The sequence below is a fragment of the Delphinus delphis genome, chromosome 1 (assembly GCF_949987515.2).
Source record: "Delphinus delphis chromosome 1, mDelDel1.2, whole genome shotgun sequence".
Classification (NCBI taxonomy): Eukaryota; Metazoa; Chordata; class Mammalia; order Artiodactyla; family Delphinidae; genus Delphinus; species Delphinus delphis.
Window position 1 is genome coordinate 124,287,648 of NC_082683.1, and position 19,533 is coordinate 124,307,180.

Genomic DNA, 19,533 nt, shown 5'->3' on the forward strand with positions numbered 1-19,533 from the left:
CACGCTGAGGAGGGAGGGGGTCTGGATACATCACCGCAGGTGCTCTTGCAGCTCAGAAACCCAGTCCACTGTGTCATCTTCCACTCCCTTCATTTGACTTGATCTTCTGTTTGTTTTTCATTGTAGGTATAGCCTTTCCTACATACCATTCGCAAGGTAAGAGTGTCTTTAGGATTATAATGTCTGTCATTTGGGGATGAGGGTAGTTTGCATGGGGCCTTTTAGTTTAGGGTGCTTTCAGAGAGTTCATGCCATTTTATCTTTATGAAGATCCTTGGAGACGAATAGGCAGATATTATACACCTATTTTATAGATTAGTAAGGTAATGCCCCCCCCACCCCATAATACAACCAATGATGGGCATTGACCCAGGTCTACCGATTCCTGGCGCTGGGAACATTCTGCTGTGATAGACAGTATGTATATGCTCATTATCACTCTTTTAACCTGTAGGTTTGAGGAGATTTTCCTAAAGGTGAATATCACCTTAATATCACTGAGCGAGGGATGGAGGGGGTCTACGTTCATGCTTGTTTTCTTAGACTATCCCACTGATGGGAACATTTCAGAAAAGAATTCATAAAGGGAAAGTAGGCAGGGCCAGGACTCTGGAGGACCAGGGTTTCCTAATTAGCGGTGTGACCTTGAGCAGCTCACTTGACCGCCCCCCCCACCCGGCCTGAAAGGACTCGTGATAACTGACTTGGGTTGGCCCCTTCTCACTCCGAGCTTCTGACCTCCAAACCTCCTTTAATTAGCACTTTCAGTGATCTTTGCCTCTGACTCTGTTCTCATGTCACCATTTAATTTCCATTCCTCTCTTTCATGACCTGTGAACTAAAAAGAGGCTTTTCCTTAACCGTGTTGAGACAATGAGACATGTGCGAGAGCTGGGAAGGAGGGAGAGCAAGCTTAGGCCTTCCAAGGCTGTTGCTGACAGTGATCGGAAGACGGTGGCGAGTGACTGATTAGATGAGAAGTTAACCAGCCCACCACGTTAAAGGCAGCTGGGTGGCTTTGTGAGTAGGCTTTCCAGGTCCTTTAATATGTGTATTGTGAGCTGCCACAAGGGACCTTATTTGTCCCTAAAACCCTGTCTTGTGCAGAGCATCCGCTGGGACTTCAGTGCAGAGCGTATCTTAAGAAATACTGTCCTAGGGCTTCCCTGGCGGCACAGTGGTTGAGAGTCCGCCTGCCGATGCAGGGGACACGAGTTCGTGCCCCGGTCCGGGAAGATCCCACATGCCGCGGAGCGGCTGGGCCCGTGAGCCATGGCCGCTGAGCCTGCGCGTCTGGAGCCTGTGCTGCGCAGCGGGAGAGGCCACAACAGTGAGAGGCCCACGTACCGCAAAAAAAAAAAAAAAAAAAAAAATTAATGCTGTCCTAGAATTATCTTGATAGCAAAATGCAGCGCCCGCTCATGCAAATACATTCTCTCATGTTCCCTCCCTCCCTCATGTGACTCCAGTGTCCTTGGCACAAATGCAGCTGAGAACAAAAGGAGTAGAACTGGGGTGAGAAGCCCTAGAACATGGCCAGATACGGCGGTGGGATGGATGTGCCTGCTTGAATAGAATAGTAATTTGCTGAGCCCTCACTCTTTCCTTGCACGCTCTACACTGAATTCCAAGGAGCAAGTGCCTGGGATAGAGCTCATACATCAGGGCAGCAAGTGCTCAGTACCTATAGAGAGCTCCCTGTGCCAGGGAACTCCTGCAAGATGTCCCTTAGCAAGTTTCTGCTGCCTGCTTAGAAAGGAGAAAGGCCCTAGTGCCTATTTGACTGAATGCTTTCGGTGCGTCCTGTGATTATGGTTGATATTAAAGTACACAGTCCTGACTAATTTCTTGGTTTTAGATAGTTTCCACTTTCTTCCTATCTTTTCCTCTGATGGTCATGGTAGCGATTCTTTATTAAGTACCTACTCTGTTCAGTGCACTAATTCCCAGACTGGTCTACAGGGTAAGTGGGGATGTGCCCTTTTACAGATGAGGAATTTGATACTCAAATAAGGCAAGTCCCTTCCCCGGGATAATATTAGTAGTAGATGTTGAAGCTGAGGTTTGATGCCATGTAGATCTGACTCCATGGTCTGGGTGCTTTCTTCTCTGCAGCGTGCTACTCTGGGTACCCAGAAAATCTCAAGGAAGGTCTTTACCACTTCCAGGAGCCTTTGGAGTGATGATCTCCCATTTATCTTTGTGTTTTTTCTTCCTAGGAACGCTGTGAAGAAGTGTTTTGCTGTATGTCTTGCGTAACACACGGCCGGTTTTGCAAGGCTTTGGAAAGCATGGTGGATGGAAGCTCGTGGACCGTGTTGTAAATATCTTCTAAATCTCTGTCTCACAGACATGTGCCTTTGATCTTGCAGCGACATGCTGCTTGCATTCTGAACACCTGAGGGTTGCTTTTGGAGGCAACGGTGTGTTCCCAAACGCAAATGTCTGTAGCACGATATGAGAGGTGGGTTCTGTGTCTGATGGAGTGGAATCTTCCTCATGCGCCTTTGCATGGTGTTCCACTGAGTTCTCGTAAATAAAAACCTTGTTAAGCAGCAGCAGATAAGCCTTGGGAGCCAGTGATTCCCAGCTGGCAACAGGCCGCCCTGTTGGAGTCCCAGGGGTGCAACAGGAAGGGATAGAGTTTGGGGGTCTACAGGGACTTCGTAGATTTGTTCCTCAGCGTGGCATCCGTCACCCCTGCCCCACACAGCGTGGACACACTTCTACTCTGGTGTCTGGGAACAAGTGCTTCTGCCCTCCTGACAGCTGCACACGAGCCCGTGGCGAGTCTGGTCGTGGACTGAAGTAGAAAAGGAGCACTTTTTGGTGATGTGTGTTGTTTTTAGACCTGAGCCGTGGCTCTTTTGCTGTTCTGATTCCACATCTGCCCATAGAATGTATTTTCTAACATTCAGTGCACACTTTTTTTCTCTTGGGTTTTTCTTTCTCCCTGCCACATATCTTTACTCTTGACCTCTTGGAACGAGATTGAGAGAGAACAACGCAGCAGCAGCAAACACTGCTTCCCTTTGGACAAGACCTGGTAGGAGGTGAAAAATGTTGCTGCTCTCTGCTCTATTTTTTCCCCCCATTATTTATAAATGTTTGCTTTTAAAATGATTTTGTTTTCCATTCTCCCCTAAAACGGGGCCAGGGGAGAGTAGGTGGGAAGACAGAGCCCTGTCGTGGAGGCAGCAGGAAGTAGGCACGCCTGCCCAGTGACCTTTAAACAGTCCCAGCGTTTGCAGTGGAGCCTGTCCTGGAAACGGTGGGAGAAGACACCAGGGGCAGCGGGGTGGCCATATTGCAGCTTGATGTCTGGCCACAGACAAAGTGCTTTCATGTCCCTGATCTTGTCTAGTCCTTGTAGGAGCCTTGTGATGAAGCAGGGATTGTTATCCCACTAGGCAGTCAAGGAAATCAAGGCTCAGAGAAGTTACGAGATCTGCCCAGAGCCACAGTCGATGGCAGAACTGAGCCCCAAGCCTGGGTGCCCCAGCTTCTGTCCCCTTCATGACACCGCGTTTTGCCAGTGTGGCTCTGGTGTTACCTCCTGTAACTGTTTTCCCCGTTTTCATCCGCCAGGCCTGTGCCTTTTCTGGTTGCAAGCTCTCTACGTCATTGTATCTTCTCCTGCTCAGTCTCCCTTTGGGAAGCTTCCTCTTGGCTCTGTAGGATCTCCATCAGGCCTTTTGTGCCCTTTAGCTCCTCCTTGAGGCCTGACCATCAGAATGCCCTATCTTGATCGTTGGAGTTCTTGGCATTACAGGACCTCCAAAGTCACCTCCAGAGGAGAAGTCTGTTTGGGTTTGCCTTTCTCTTCTTCTCCCAGGTTGGCCGGTCCGCTCAGGCTCTTGCTCTGGGAATCTCCAAACCAAAGGCAGTGGTCCACTGCTTGTCTCCTTGCTTGTGGCCGATTGCTGAATTCATTTTCCTGCTGCGGCCAAGACCTCAGACCGGTGAGGCTTTTCTTCTGAACTGGGGAGGTATGAACAGGCCTGACGGGGCCAGAGTGTGGAGCCAATGTTCCTGGGTCCTTTTCTAGGCTGTTGAGGGCATCCTGTCTTCTGCCGAGGCCCCTAACCTACCTTCAGCCAGGAGTGGAAAGTATATGCTACCATCTGGCTTGTGTGGGGTTCGTTCACAGGCCAGGTGCTTCCAGGAGACAGCTCAGATCTCAGAAGGGCTCTGTGAAGGCGGTCAGAAGTCGTCTTCTCTTTAGAGCTGATGTGAGGCTAGCCTGGTCACTATGAGCTTCAAATAGCCTGGAGTAATACACCTAAAAGGCTGACCCCTCTGGGCCCTTTTCAGAGGCTGGACTTGACTTTGTGAGACATGAGGTTAAGATGTCACCAGGCCTGTGTAATGTAGTGGTGGTGAACGTGGGCTATGAAACAGGGCTGGGTGTGAGTTGTGGTTCAGTCACCTGCTAGTGTCATGTTGAACAAGCTCCTTAACCTCTCGTCCTCACATCGCTCATCTGTTTAAAAATAATGGGGATAATGATTCCTGCTGGATCATCACAGGATGTCAATGAGAAATGTGTCAAGTGCTTAGCATGGGGCCCAGCATAGGTAAATGATATCTCCGTCAAAGGTGGGTATTATTATTTAATCCCGGAAATAATGGATGACCATTGAAGGTGATAGGGTGACTATCTCTGGCCATTAATTCATCTGAAAAAGCTTATTTGGTAGTATGTGTCCGGCACTGTAGGCATTGCCATGCACTATCTTGTTGAATATTCCCAATCACTTTGCCAGGCTAGCAGACTTGTCTCCGTTATTAGAGAGCCTCAGAGCGGGTAAGGGGTCTGTACCAGATCTCACCAGCCGAGGGCGCTAGCTCTTGCGTGAAAGCTCATGCTTTGCCTTATCTCTGGAGGCCTGTGGCCAGTTTGTTCAGACAGCTCCAGTCCGGACACCTCGGCAGCTTGTGGGTGATCCCGCCTTCCAGGATCTTCCAGACTGAAATTTTCCTTCTGCCGCCTTACCCTTTGGTTGCTTCCCTACTTGTTTTTGTCTGCCGGCCTGTAGGAGTAAGAAATCTACTTCAAATATGCTGAAAGCTGTTACCAAGCAACTGTGCTGGTTAAAAGCAACCTCGTGGGTGAGATGACGAGTGGAGAGTTAGGGTTTTAGGTCCTGTGGTTGGTTGTGGTCTCTGTTTCCCTGCTCCCCTGCCTTCTATCCTACCCCCTTCACTGCTGGGTGAAGGAGAGATCCTTGCATTCTGGAACGAAGGGAACCCTTGAGGCAGCTGTTTTGTAGACAAGGAATGTGTTCATGCAAGGCTGTGCTTCCAACCGCTGGGTGGGAGCGCTGGCCTGAACGCTCTTCCCTGGCCGTGTTTGCCTGTGACCGCTGTGTGGGGAGCAGCATTGCTCTCCAGACTTGGAGAACCGGCTTCCAGTGCTCTTGGCCCTCTCTGCCTTCACCCCACCCCTGAGAGACTGGGCGGGTCTGTTTACTAACTCGCTGCTTCCCATCTCCTCCTGTCTCGCTGTCTAAGAGGTCTCCCCTTTTGCCCGATGTGCTCAGGGGAACCTCTGGCTCTCCAGCCCCTCTGCGTGGCTGTGCCTGTGGCCACTGCTGCTGAGACCCAGCCGAGGTTCCTGCTCTCCCTCCCTCCCACAGACGGGCCGTCTTATCCTTGGGAAGGACCGACCACTCTCTGCAGCTGAGCATTCTCACCGGCTTCACTGTCTCAGTGCTTGGAGCTCCTGTGCATATCACGCCTGTACGGTGACTGTGGGTTATCCACCTGAGTGCTACCTTCCACCCTAATCGGTACATGCTCAGGGAGTAGGAAATACAATCATGAAATGCCTCTAAATAAAATTACTTTTGGATACTTCTGTTAGAAAAGATAATTAAGAAGTGGGTCATACCTTAAAAAAAACCAAAAGGGGTGTGGGGATACCGGTTTGGCTGCTTCTGCTTTTGATAGCTCCACGAGAGTGACATGTGTTGGAACACGTGTGATGAGACTTGGTGGAATGAATTAGGGAATGGAGCTGCAGCCCTGTGGCTGTGGAGTCCTTTTTCTATGGGGCTGCCTACACCTGTCTTGCCTTCTCGTCTCTTTCCTTAGATAACTTCTGACTAGGGTCTGCTGTAGGATTCCAGATACTTCAAAATCCACAACCCATCCTTCAACTTCATTTTCAGCAGATCAACAACGACAGAAATCAGTGTTTAAGGTTTATAGAGCCATGTTGCTAGATTACAGGCATTGTTCTTTTGGTTTTAAAAATCCAAGACAAAATTTTTAAGATAAGTTTGAAGATGTGCCGTAGCTTCCTTGCAGATAGCATTTTAAAGAAAGCGAACAGACCTTCACCTGAAGTTAAATACTGATTGATATCTGTGTAGCTCTCGGTAAGATTGACAAAAGAATTTACATTTAGAAGTCTAAACTTTTTAGCAATTTCTATTTAAGAAGTTGGGGGATTAAATCATGTGACTTTCAAGCACCTTCTAATTCATAATTTTATGCAGTTCTGAGATCTGGAGGATTTTTTGTCAAGTGAAGAGGAGAGTGCCGTGCAGTGTTCTTGCCTCCAGTTTACTTGAGATAGGGCGTTTAGTCCCGCTTTTCGGTTATTTCTAGTTCTACCCTGAATGCATAGGTGACACTCCTAAGCCCCTGGTACACTTAAGCTTTGCTGTTGAGGGCTCAGATTTCTGTCCCTTGACCTCACAAAGGGCCTCACAAAGCACCGGCAGAGGTCTCACCGCAGAGCTTGTGAGCAGAGCCCATGGTCCATCAGAGCCTTTGTTAATGTACATTGACTGAATAAAATTATGTGCTTCTTAGCAGGAGCTGATAAACTGACGATGGGCTTGGAAATGTACAAAAAATTTTCTATAGACGGAATGAGCTGAAAGCAGGGAAGAGTGTGTTCACTAGATAGGAGGAACATGGCTATTTGGAGTGAAAGGTCAGTCCACAGCATCGTAATAAACAATTACTACTGATGTGGATATTCACAACAAAGTAATGACACTACACTTAATAAACAGCACCAAAAAATAGACATAGCATGGACAAAAGTTCCCTGATATAAATGGCTGCGTAGACTTAATATCCTTGTGGATCCTTGGGAGGTATCCTTTGAGACCAAACTGAGACTTGTCAGAGAATGTTGCCCTCTGCCTGTTGAACTACCATACTACAAGAAGAAGTAATGAGCCTTAAGTACGGATGAACCTTGTGTAATGTCTTAAAGGGGAACCATAGTTTACATGCAATCTTGTGGTCTTTGTGCTATGAGAAGTGCTTATTTTGCCTTTTTCAATATTTTTGCTTGACTTTGCCATTTGGAACAAGGAAAACAAAAAAAACCTCTGATCTTTCACTGCTTTTGTACATTCTGATTGTGCAGTTAAGGGTAAGGATGCTCAAAAGCCCATGGGGAATTTATATGCGTTCAGAACGTTGTACCTGTTTTAGTATGATGAGCTTTTAAAACACTTTGTTAAAACATCAATTTTTGTAATTGTATAGATACTCAGCTAATTTTGAATGCTGCTGGTGGCATACCTAAATTTTCATATCGCAAAATATATTCTTGTGTGCTGCTTTTCCTACCTTGAGATGCTCTTTCGTACAGTGAAGATTGTTTTCTTTTTACTAACTCATTTCAGAGAAAGAATTTTACTGTTAAGTAAGCTGTTTTTTTCCCCCAAGTATCACAAAACAATTCTTTTTTTTTTTGCTTTTTTCCTCCAATAAATGATAGCATTATGATCTTTAGTAAATCTAGTGTTGTCTCTTATTCATGTTTGTTTTTCCAGGAGTCACTGAGCCAAATGAAGATTGCAGGACTATGAGAAAAGACCATGTCTTTAATATGAATCCTTAATGGTAGTGTACATCGTAGGCACTTAAAAGATGTTTTTTGAGATAAATTGATATGTTTAGCCTCTCTTTCAAATGACTTCAGGATAAACACAGGTCTAAGGACAGTTCTGAAGGTTTTTGAAAGGTAAGACATTTCAAATGTTTATTTTGGAATATTCCCACACACCTAGCTGGATAAGTCACTTTATGGAAACTAGGTTGTCAAATTAATTACTAAAAGGTTTTTAGTAATATCTCCTTATTCTTTTAATGTCTGTAGCACTTGTAGTTATGCCAGTTTTTCATTGCTGATACTGGTTATTTGTATCTTTCTTTATCTCTATCAGTTTAGCTTGAGGTTTATCAATTGTATTGATAGTTTCAAAGATAACTCAGTTAAAAAAATTTGAACATTTAACTAAAGAAGATATGTGAATGGCAAGCAAGCACATCTAATACATACAATGTTATCATTATATGAAGTTTAATGAAAACAGGTAAAACTCAATTCTAGACTTCAAAGACACATTCTTAGGTGGTAAAACTATAATGAAAGCAAGGAAGTTATTTGCATAAAAGTTTGCATAGTGATTGGTTTGAGAGGGACGGAGAGGTTAATGATTGGGAAGGGACAGGATGTGGAGGGAAACCCTGGGTATTGGTTGTGTTTTATTTCTTGATCAGATGGTACTTACAAGGTGTTCACTGGTAAATCATTGCACTGTGTGTTTTCTGTGTATGTGCACTTCTGTGATGTGTTATATTTTATAATAAAAGAACCAGCTTTGGTTTCATTGATTTTCACTATTGGTTGTCTGTTTTCTATTTAATTGATTTCTTTTTGTTTTTGTTTTGTCCAATAACTGTTTATTGTGCTTGCTTTTACAATAATTGATTTCTTTTTATTACTTCTTTTCTTATATTTACTTTAGATTTATCTTTTCCACCTTTTTAAAATTTATTTACATTTTTCCTGTTTATTCTTATACATCCAGCATTCAAGTTATAAAAATTTAAAACAACATATTTAGTTAAAAAAATGGAGACTTTGGGGATAAAACCCAATGGACTAAGGCTCAGTCTCTTATTTTTTATTTTCCTTGTTGGTTATTTATTTTAAATATAGCAGTGTGTACATGTCAATTGCAAACTCCCTAACTTTCCCTCTCCCCCCACCCTTCCCCCCAGTAACCATAAGTTCATTCTCTAAGTTTGTGAGTCTGTTTCTGTTTTGTAAATAAGTTCATTTGTATCATTTTTTTTTTTAGATTCTGCATATAAGTGATATGATATTTCTCTTTTTCTGACTTACTTCACTCAGTATGACAATCTCTGGGTCCATCCATGTTGCTGCAAATGGCGTTATTTCATTCTTTTTAGTGGCTGAGTAATATTCCATTGTATATATGTACTACAACTTCTTTATTCATTCCTCTATAGATGGACATTTAGGTTGCTTCCATGTCTTGGCTACTGTAAACAGTTCTGCAATGAACATTGGGGTGCAGGTATCCTTTTGAACCATGTTTTTCTCTGGATATATGCCCAGGAGTGGGATTGCAGTATCATATGGTAGCTCTATTTTTAGTTTTTTAAGGAACCTCCATACTGTTCTCCATAATGGCTGTACCAATTTACATTCCCACCAACAGTAGGAGAATTTCCTTCTCTCCACACCCTCTCTAGCATTTATTGCTTACGGATTTTTTGATGATGGCCATTCTGACTGGTGTGAGGTGATACTTCACTGTAGTTTTGATTTGCATTTCTCTAATGATTAGCAATGCTGAACATCTTTTCATGTGCCTCTTGGCCATTTGTATGTCTCCTTTGGAGAAATGTCTATTTAGTTCTTTTGCCTATTTTTCGATTGGGTTGTTTGTTTTTTTGATATTGAGCTGCATGAGCTGCTTGTATATTTTGGAGACTAATCCTTTGTCAGTCACATCATTTGCAAATATTTTCTCCCATTCTGTGAGTTCTGTTCATTTTGTTTATGGTTTCCTTTGCTGTGCAAAAGCTTTTGAGTTTAATTAGGTCCCATTTGTTTAATTTTGTTTTTATTTCCATTACTCTTGGAGACAGGTCAAAAAAGATATTGCTGTGATTTATGTCAGAAAGTGTTCTGCCTATGTTTTCCTCTAAGAGTTTTATAGTGTCCAGTCTCACATTTGGGTCTTTAATCCATTTTGAGTCTATTTTTGTTTATGGTGTTAGGGAGTGTCCTAATTTCATTTTTTTACATGTAGCTGTCTAGTTTTACCAGCACCATTTATTGAAAAGACTGTCTTTCCTCCATTGTATAGTCTTGCCTCCTTCATTGTAGATTAATTGACCATAGGTGCATGGGTTTATTTCTGGGCTTTCTAACCTGTTCCATTGATCTATATTTCTGTTTTTGTGCCAGTAGCATACTGTTTTGATGGCTATACCTTTGTAGTATAGTCTGAAGTCCTGATTCCTCCAGCTCCGTTTTCCTCTCTCAAGACTGCTTTGGCTGTTTGGGATCTTTTGTGTCTCCATACAGATTTTAAGATTTTTTGTTCTAGTTCCATGAAAAATGCCATTGGTAGTTTGATAGGGATTGCATTGAATCTGTAGATTGCCCTGGGTAGTATAGTCATTTTCACAGTGTTGATTCTCCCCATCCAAGAACATGATATATCTCTCCATCTGTTTGCGTTATCTTCAATTTCTTTTGTCAGCATCTTATAGTTTTCGGAGTACAGGTCTTTTGTCTCCTTAGGTAAGTTTATTCCTAGGTATTTTATTCTTTTTGGTTTGATGGTAAATGGGATTGTTTTTTGAATTTCTCTTTCTGATCTTTCATTGTTACTGTATAGGAATGCAAGAGATTTCTGTGCATTTTTTTGGTATCATGCAACTTTACCAAATTCATTGATTAGCTCTAGTAATCAGTTTTCTGGCGGCCTCTTTAGGATTATCTATGTATAGTATGATGTCATCTGCAAACAGTGACAGTTTTACTTCTTCTTTTCCAATCTGTATTCCTTTTATTTCTTTTTCTTTTCTGATTGCCATGGCTAGGACTTCCAAAACTATGTTGAATAATAGCGGTGAGAGTGGACATCCTTGTCTTGTTCCTAATCTTAGAGGAAATGCTTTCAGTTTTTCACCATTGAGTATGATGTTAGCTGTATGTTTGTCATCTATGGCCTTTATTATGTTGAGGTAGGTTCGCTCTGTGCCCCCTTTCTGGAGAGTTTTTATCATAAATTGGTGTTGCATTTTGTCAAAAGCTTTTTCTGCATCTGTTGAGATGATCATATGGTTTTTATTCTTTAATTTGTTGATGTGGTGTGTCACATTGATTGATTTGCAGATACTGAAAAATTCTTGCATCCCTGGGATAAATCCCACTTGATCATTTGTATGATCCTTTTAATGTATTGTTGGATTCGGATTGCTGGTATTTTGTTGAGGATTTTTGTGTTCATCAGTGATATTGGCCTGTAGTTTTCTTTTTTTGTGGTATCTTTGTCTGGTTTTGGTATCAGGGTGATGGTGGCCTCGTAGAATGAGTTTGGGAGTTTTCCTTCCTCGGCAATTTTTTTGGACAAGTTTTGAGAAGGATAGGTGTTAGCTCTTCTCTAAATATTTGATAGAATTGTCCTGTGAAGCCACAGTTTCAATTTCAGTACTTGTGATTGGTCTGTTCATATTTTCTACTTCTTCCTGGTTCAGTCTTGGGAGAGTGTACCGTTTTAAGCATTTGCCCATTTCTTCCAGGTTGTCCATTTTATTGGCATACAGTTGCTTGTAGTAGTCTCTTATGCTCCTTTGTATATTTGTGGCGTCAGTTGTAACTTCTCCTTTTTCATTTTATTGACTTGAGTCCTCTCTCTTTTTTTCTTAATGAGGCTGGCTAAAGGTTTATCAATTTTGTTTATCTTTTTAAAGAACCAGCTTTTAGTTTCATTGATCTTTGCTATTGTTTTCTTTGTCTCTATTTCATTTATTTCTGCTCTGATCTTTATGCTTTTTTCCCTTCCACTAACTTTAGGTTTTGCTTGTTCTTCTTTCTCTAGTTGCTTTAGGTGTAAGGCTAGGTTATTTATTTGAGATTTTTCTTGTTTCCTGAGATAAGCTTGTATTGCTATAAACTTCCCTCTTAGAACTGCTTTTGTTGCATCCCATAGGTTTTGGATCATTGTGCTTTCGTTTTCATTTGTCTCTAGGAATTTTTTGATTTCCTGTTCGATTTCTTCAGTGACCCATTGGTTGTTTAGTAGCATAGTGTTTAGTCTCCACGTGTTTGTGATTTTTATAGTTTTTTTTCATTATTTTTAATCTTATAGTGTTATGGTCAGAAATGATGCTTGATATGATTTCAATTTTCTTAAATTTACTGAGGCTCGCTTTGTGGCCCAGCATTTGGTCAGGCCTGGAGAATGTTCCATGTGCACAAGAGAAGAATGTGTATTCTGCTGCTTTTGGATGGAATGCTCTATAAATATCAATTAAGTATAAGTCTGTCTGGTCCTCGAGGGTCATTTAAGGCCTGTGTTTCCGTATTGATTTTCTGTCTGGATGATCTGTCCATTGATGAAAGTGGGGTGTTAAAGTCCCGCACTATTCTTGTGTTACTGTTGATTTCTCCCTTTATGACTTTTAGTACTTGCCTTATGTATTTGAGGTGCTCCTATGTTTGGTGCATATATGTTTACAATTGTTATATCTTCTTCTTGGATTGATCCCTTGATCATTATGTAATGTCCTTTTTTGTCTCTTATAACAGTCTTTATCTAAAAGTCTATTTTGTCTAATATGAGAATTGCTACTCCAGCTTTCTTTTGATTTCCATTTGCATGGAATACCTTTTTTCCATCCCCTCACTGTCAGTCTGTATGTGTCCCTAGGGCTGAAGTGGGTCTCTTGTAGACAGCATATATATGGGTTTTATTTTTGTATCCATTCAGCCAGTCTGTGTCTTTTGGTTGGAGCATTTAATCCATTTACATTTAAGGTGATTATTAATATGTATGTTCCTGTTGCCATTTTCTTAATTGTTTTGGGTTTGTTTTTGTAGGTCTTTTTTCTTCCCTTCCTCTTTTGTTCTCTTGTGGTTTGATGATCCTCTTCAGTGTTGTGTTTGGGTTGCTTTTTCTTTTTTGCATGTGTATCTCTTGTAGTTTTTGGGTTTGCTGTTCCCATGAGGTTTTAATATAGTAGTCTATATATGTACAAGGTTGTTCTAAGTTGCTGGTCTCTCTCCCACCTAGAGAAGTTCCTTTAGCATTTGTTGCAAAGCTGGTCTGGTGGTGCTGAATTTTCTTTGCTTTTGCTTGTCTGTAAGGCTTTTTATTTCTCCATCCAATCTGAATGAGAGCCTGCTGGGTTGAGTATTCTTGGTTGTAGGATCTTCCCTTTCATCATAAATATATGATGCCACTCCCTTCTGGCCTGCGGAGTTTCTGCTGAGAAATCAGCTGTTAACCTTATGGGAGTTCCCTTGTATGCTATTTGTTGTTTTTCCCTTGTTCCTTTTAATATTTTTCTTTGTCTTTACTTTTTGTCAATTTGATTACTGTGTGTCTTGGCATGTACCTTCTTGGTTTATCCTGCCTGGGACTCTCTGCGCTTCCTGGACTTGGGTGACTGTTTCCTTTCGCACGTTAAGAACGTTTTCAGCAATTATCTCTTTGAATATTTTCTAAGGTTCTTTCTCTCTCTCTTCTCCTCTGGGACCCCTATACTGTGAATGTTGGTGCATTTAATGTCCCAGAGGTCTCTTAGGCTGTCTTCATTTCTTTTCATTCTTTTTTCTTTATTCTGTTCCATGGCAGTGATTTCCACCATTCTGTCTTCCAGGTCACTTATCTGTTCTTCTGCTTCAGTTATTCTGCTATTGATTCCTTCTAGCATATTTTTCATTTCAGTTACTTTATTGTTTTATTGTTCATCTTTATTTGTTTGTTCTTTAGTTCTTCTAGGTCTTTGTTAAACATTTCTTGCGTCTTCTTGATCCTTGCCTCCATTCTTTATCCAAGATCCTGGATCATCTTCACTATCATTCTTCTGAATTCTTTTTCTGGAAGGTTGCCTATCTCCACTTGACTTAGTTGTTTTTCTGGGGTTTTATCTTGTTCCTTCATCTGGGACATATACCTCTGCCATTTCATTTTGTCTAATTTTCTGTGATTGTGGTTTCTGTTCCACAGGCTGCAGGACTGTAGTCCTTGCTTCTGCTGTCTGCCCTCTGGTGGATGAGGCTGTCTTCAGCTTTTTAAGTTAGATGCTTAAATAATTGATTTTAGATCATTCTTTTCTAATATAATTTCATACTATAAATTTCTCTCTAAGCACTGTTTTAGCTGCATCTCACAAATTTTGATACATTGTATTTTCATTTTAATTCAGTTCAGTATATTTTCTTATTCCTCCATGATTTTTTTCTTTGACCTGTTGATTATATAGAAGTGTGTTTAATTTTCAAATATTGGAGATTTTCTGGATGTCTGTTATTGATTTATAACTTAATTCCATTGTAGTCAGAGAACATATTCTATATTATCTTCATGATTTTAAATATATTGGGACTTGTTTTATGGCCCAGCATATAGTCCATCTTGATGGATGTTCCTTGTATATTTGAAAAGCATGTATATTAAGCAGTGGCTGTGTGGAGTGCTGTATAGCTATCAGTTTAGATCAGATTGATTGGTTGATAGTACTGTTTACGTTCTAACCTTACTGATTTTGTCTACTTCTATAAGTTACTGAGAGAGATGTGTTAATTATAATTTGAATTTAACTATCCATTCAACCAGCTTTTTTATAATTTATTTAAAACATTAAAAAATAAAATATGCATAGAGAAACAAAATAAAATATGAAACAAACAAAAATGTATAGCTCAATGAATTATTACGAAATGATTGTATAACCACCACCCAGGTCAAGGAATAGAATGTTGTTAGCATCTCAAAGTTCCCTTATGCTTCCTTCCAGTTATTGCTTCTTGTATTCCTCCTTCACAAAGGTGACCAGTATCCTGATTTTATAGTGTCGCTTCCTTGGTTTTCTTCAGAGTTTTTTTCTTTCAGTTTTGTTGAGATACAATTGACATAACAGTACTGTATAAGTTTAAGGCATATAGCATAATGACTTGACTTATATACATCTTGAATTAATTGCCACAATAAGTAGAGTTAACATGTATCATCTCATTTAGATCCAAAAAAAAAAATCAAAGGAAGAAAAATATATTTTTTCCTTTGTGATGAGAACTTTTAGGATTTACTCTCTTAACAACTTTCAGATACACCAATACAGCAGTGTTAACTATAGTTATCATGTTGTACATTACATCCCCAACACTTATTTATCTTATAACTGGAAATTTGTAACTTCTACCCACATTCATCCAGTTTTCATACCTCCCAACCGCTATCTCTGTTAACTCCAAATCTGATCTCTTTTTCTGTGAGGTTTTATTTGTTGTTGTTGTTTGTTTGTCTTTTAAGATTCCACATATAAGTGAGATAATACGGTATTTGTCTTTCTCTGTCTGACTTACTTCACTTAGCATAATGTCCTCAAGGTCAACCATGTTGTCATAAATGGCAGGGTTTCCTTTTTTATGGCTGAATAGTATTCCTGTGTGTGTGTGTGTGTGTGTGTGTGTGTGTGTGTGTGTGTGTGTGTGTGTTTCAATATCATGCTGAGTTCAGTTTGCTGGTTTTTTCTTTTTGGGGGGGGTGGATTTTTGCATCAATGTTCATAAGGGATATTGGCCTCTAGTTTTTTTTAATGGTTTCTTTGTTCTCATAGAATGAGTTAGGAAGTCTTCCCTCTTCAATTTTTGGAAAAGTTTGTGAAGGATTAGTTTTTCTTTAAATGTTTGGTAGAATTCCAGTGAATCTATCATGTCCAGGGCCTTTCTTTGTGGAGATATTTTTGATTACTGATTCAACCTCCTTACTAGTTATAGGTCTATTCAGATTTTCTATTTCTTTGTAATTTAGTCTTGGTAAAGGACTACCAAACGTTGTGTGTCTAGAAATTTGTCCATTTAAAACTAGGTTATCTGACTATTTGGCATATAATTGTTCATAGAACTCTCTTGTCCTTTTTATTTCTGTAGGATTGGTAGTAATGCCCCCACTTTCATATCTGATTTCAGTAATTCCTGTTGTCTCTCGTGTTTTCTTAGTTCATTTGGCTAAAGGTTTGTTGATCTTATTGATCTTTTTTTGTTGTTGATCTTTTTGTTGCTCTTTTTTTCATAGATCTTGTTGATCTGTTTTGTTTAATTGATTTTTTTCTATTCCCTATTTTATCTCTGCTCTAACATTTATTATTAGTATTTTTCTACTACTAGCTTTGGGTTTAGTTCTTTTTTTCCCTAGTTCCTTAAGTTGTAAATTTAGGTTGTTGGTTTTAGATCTTTCTTTCATCCTTCCTTCCTTCCTTCCTTCCTTCCTTCCTTCCTTCCTTCCTCCCTCTGTCCCTCCATCCCTCCCTCCCTCCCTTCCTTCCTTTCATTTTTGGCTGCGTTGGGTCTTAGTTGCAACATGCGGGATCTTTCGTTGCTGCGTGTGGGCTCTTCATTGTGGCATGTGGGCTTCTCTCTAGTTGTGGCACACAGGCTCTGTAGTTGTGGTGAGCGGACTCTGTAGTTGTGGCGCGTGAGCTCCAGAGCACGTGGGTTTAGTAGTTGTGGTGCACAGGCTGTCTCTAGTTGTGGTGTTCAGGCTCTGTAGTTGTGGCACACAGGCTCCAGAGCGTGTGGGCTCTGTAGTTGTGACACGTGGGCTCTGAAGTTGTGGCGTGCAGGCTCAGTAATTGTGGCGTGCGGGCTTAGTTGCCCTGCGGCATGTGGGATCTTAGTTCCCCAACCAGGGATAGAACCTGTGTCCCTTGCATTGGAAGGCAGATTCTTAACCACTAGACCACCAGGGAAGTACTGTTTCTTGTTTCTTAATGTAAGCATTTATAGCTGTAAATTTCCCCCAGGACTGCCTTTGCTGCATCTCATAAATTTTGGTATGTTGTGTTTTCATTTTCATTCATCTCTAAATATTTTCTAATTTCCCTTGTGATTTCTTCTTTAATTCATTGGTTGTTTAACAGTGTGTTGTTTAATTTCCATAATTTTGTGAATTTTCCAGTATTCTTTATGTTATTCATTTTTAACTTAATTCCTTTGTGGTCGGAGAAGATGTTCTGTATGATATATGTATCTTTTAAAATCTACTGAGACTTAATTCATGGCCTAACATATGGGCTATCTTGGAAAATGTCTCATGTGCATTTGAGAAGAATGTTTAAGCTGTTGTTGGTTGGAGTGTTCTGTATGTCTATTAAATCTCATTTGTTTATTGTGTTAAGTCATCTGTTTCCTTACTTTCTGTCTGGTTGTTCCATTCATTATTGTAAGTGGGGTATTAAAGTCTGCAACTATAACAGAACTGCCTGTTCCTCCCTTCAGTTCTGTCAGTTTTTGCTTCGTATATTTCGATGTTCTGTCATTGTGTGCATAAATGTTTATAATAGTTATATCTCTTGCTGTATTGAAACTTTCATTAATATATAATGTACTTCTTTGTCTTTTGTAAACTTTTTTGCTTAAAGTCTGTTTTGTCTGATATAAGTATAGCCATTCCTCCTCTCTTTTTATTACCATTTGCATGAAATATCTTTTTCCATCCTTTTACTTTCGACCTGTTTGTCTTTGGCTCTCAAGTGAGTCTCTTGTAGACAGTATGTAGTTGGACCATGTTTGTTTACCCATTCTGCCAAGTTTTGTCTTTTTTTTTTTTTTTTTTGCCGTACACGGACCTCTCACTGTTGTGGTCTCTCCCGTTGTGGAGCACAGGCTCCAGACACGCAGGCTCAGTGGCCATGGCTCACGGGCCTAGCCACTCCGCGGCATGTGGGATCTTCTCGGACCAGGGCACGAACCCGTGTCCCCTGCATCGGTAGGCGGACTCTTAACTACTGCGCCACCAGGGAAGCCGCAGTTTTTGTCTTTTGATTGGAGAGTTTAATCTATTTACATTTAAAGTAATTACTGATCAGGAGGAACTTATTTTTGTCATTGTGTTATTTGTTTTCTATATGCCCTACAACTTTTTTGCCCCTCATTTTTGTCTTTTGTGTTTAGTTGATTTTTTAGTGGTGAATTATTTAAAAACCTTCACAGTTTCCTTTGGTGCTTTTCTATAGCTATTTTCTTTGTGTTTACCTTGGGAATTATGTTTAACATCCTAAGTTGAATGTATAGCAGCTTATCTTCAGTAACATGTAAAAACTATGTTCCTTTACAGCTCTTGTTGTCACCTCTTTTGGCTGCTGATGCCATAAAATTACACCGTTATACATTGTGTGCCTGAAAATATAAACTAAGAATTCTTTTAAATGCATTAGTCTCCTAAGTTCTGTAGAAAACAAAATTTGGAGTTACAAACCAAAGTTATAATAATACAAGCTCTTAGACTAATAATTGCTTTTTTTCTTTAAATGTATTAGTCTCTAAAATCGTGTAGAAAACAAAAATACAATTATAAACCATTGTTACAATAAAACTAGTTTTCATAATTGCCTAGGTATTTACCTTTATTGAGATCTTTGTTCTTCCATATGGCTTTGAGGTATTGTTTAGTATCTTTTCATGCCACCTTGCAGGACTCTCTTGAGCATTTTTTGTGGGGCAGGTCTAGTAGTCATGAACTCCCTCAGCTTTTGTTTATCTCTAGGTGTTTTGATTTATTCCTCACTTTTGAAGGACAGTTTTGCTGAATATGACTCTTGGCTGGCAGTGTTTTTCATTTAGCACTTTGAATATATCGGCCTACTGTCTTCTGGCCTTCAAAGTTTCTGATAAGAAATCTCATTGAGGATATTATTGAGGATACCCTGTATGTGATGATTAGCTTCTCTCTTGCTGCTTTCAATATTTGATCTTTGTTTTTGGCTTTTGAAAGTTTGGTGTGGGTTTCTTTGAATTCACTTTACTTGGAGTTTGTTGGGCTTCTTGGATGTTTATAATCATGTATTTCATGAAATTTGGGAAGTTCTCAGCCATTATTTTTTCAAATATTTTCTCTTTCCCTTTCTCTCTGTTCCTTCTGGGATACCCACAATGCATATGTCGGTGTATTTGCTGGTATTGGAAAGGTTCCTTAGACTGTGTTCGCTTTTCTTCAATCTTTTTTTCTTTGTTTCCCAGCATTGATAATTTCCATTGTCTTATATTTAAATCCACTGATTCTTTCTTCTACCTGCTTAAATCCACCTTTGAATCCTTTTTACCACCCTAGCTCCCATAAGCTCTGTGCAGGCTGTTCCAGGAACACTGCCTAGCTGCCTTCCAGGTGGCTGGAGATGGGTGATGGGTAGCCATTACTGTGTAAGAGCTGAAATTGACTAAAATCAACCACAATTTATTGTCCAAGCCTTCTCCTCAAAGTTGCAAGCCTTCAACAGACCCCAGAGTTCCAAAATAGTTATATCAGATAGATTCTGCCAGTCCAGTTATTGTCTAGGTGAGGAGACAGATTCCTGGTGCTTTCTACTCTGCCACTTTCTCAGAATTTTCATCATCTTTTACTTTCATTGTTTCTGTTAAGAAATCAGTTTTATGATAGTTGGTGCATCTTTGAAAGCAATCTATTTTTTCCCACCTGGCTCTTTGTACTCAGTATTTTACTGTGATGTAAT

The 19,533-nt window shown here is 40.3% G+C and overlaps 1 protein-coding gene across 2 annotated transcripts in view; it reads left to right on the plus strand.

Annotated features, from left to right (window-relative positions):
* Nucleotides 1–19,533, plus strand: part of SFT2D2 (SFT2 domain containing 2) — a 361,103-nt gene that overhangs the window by 15,635 nt on the left and 325,935 nt on the right. The window contains exons 7-8 of one of the 2 annotated variants that reach the window (XM_060033614.1): nucleotides 127–156; nucleotides 2,220–9,244. The exons of the other annotated variant lie outside the window; for it this stretch is intronic. Of the exons in view, the coding sequence (XP_059889597.1) occupies nucleotides 127–156; nucleotides 2,220–2,259 (70 nt within the window). The 3' untranslated portion in view covers nucleotides 2,260–9,244. Of the gene's footprint in view, nucleotides 1–126; nucleotides 157–2,219; nucleotides 9,245–19,533 lie in introns of those variants that run through there. 2 annotated transcript variants of the gene reach the window in all.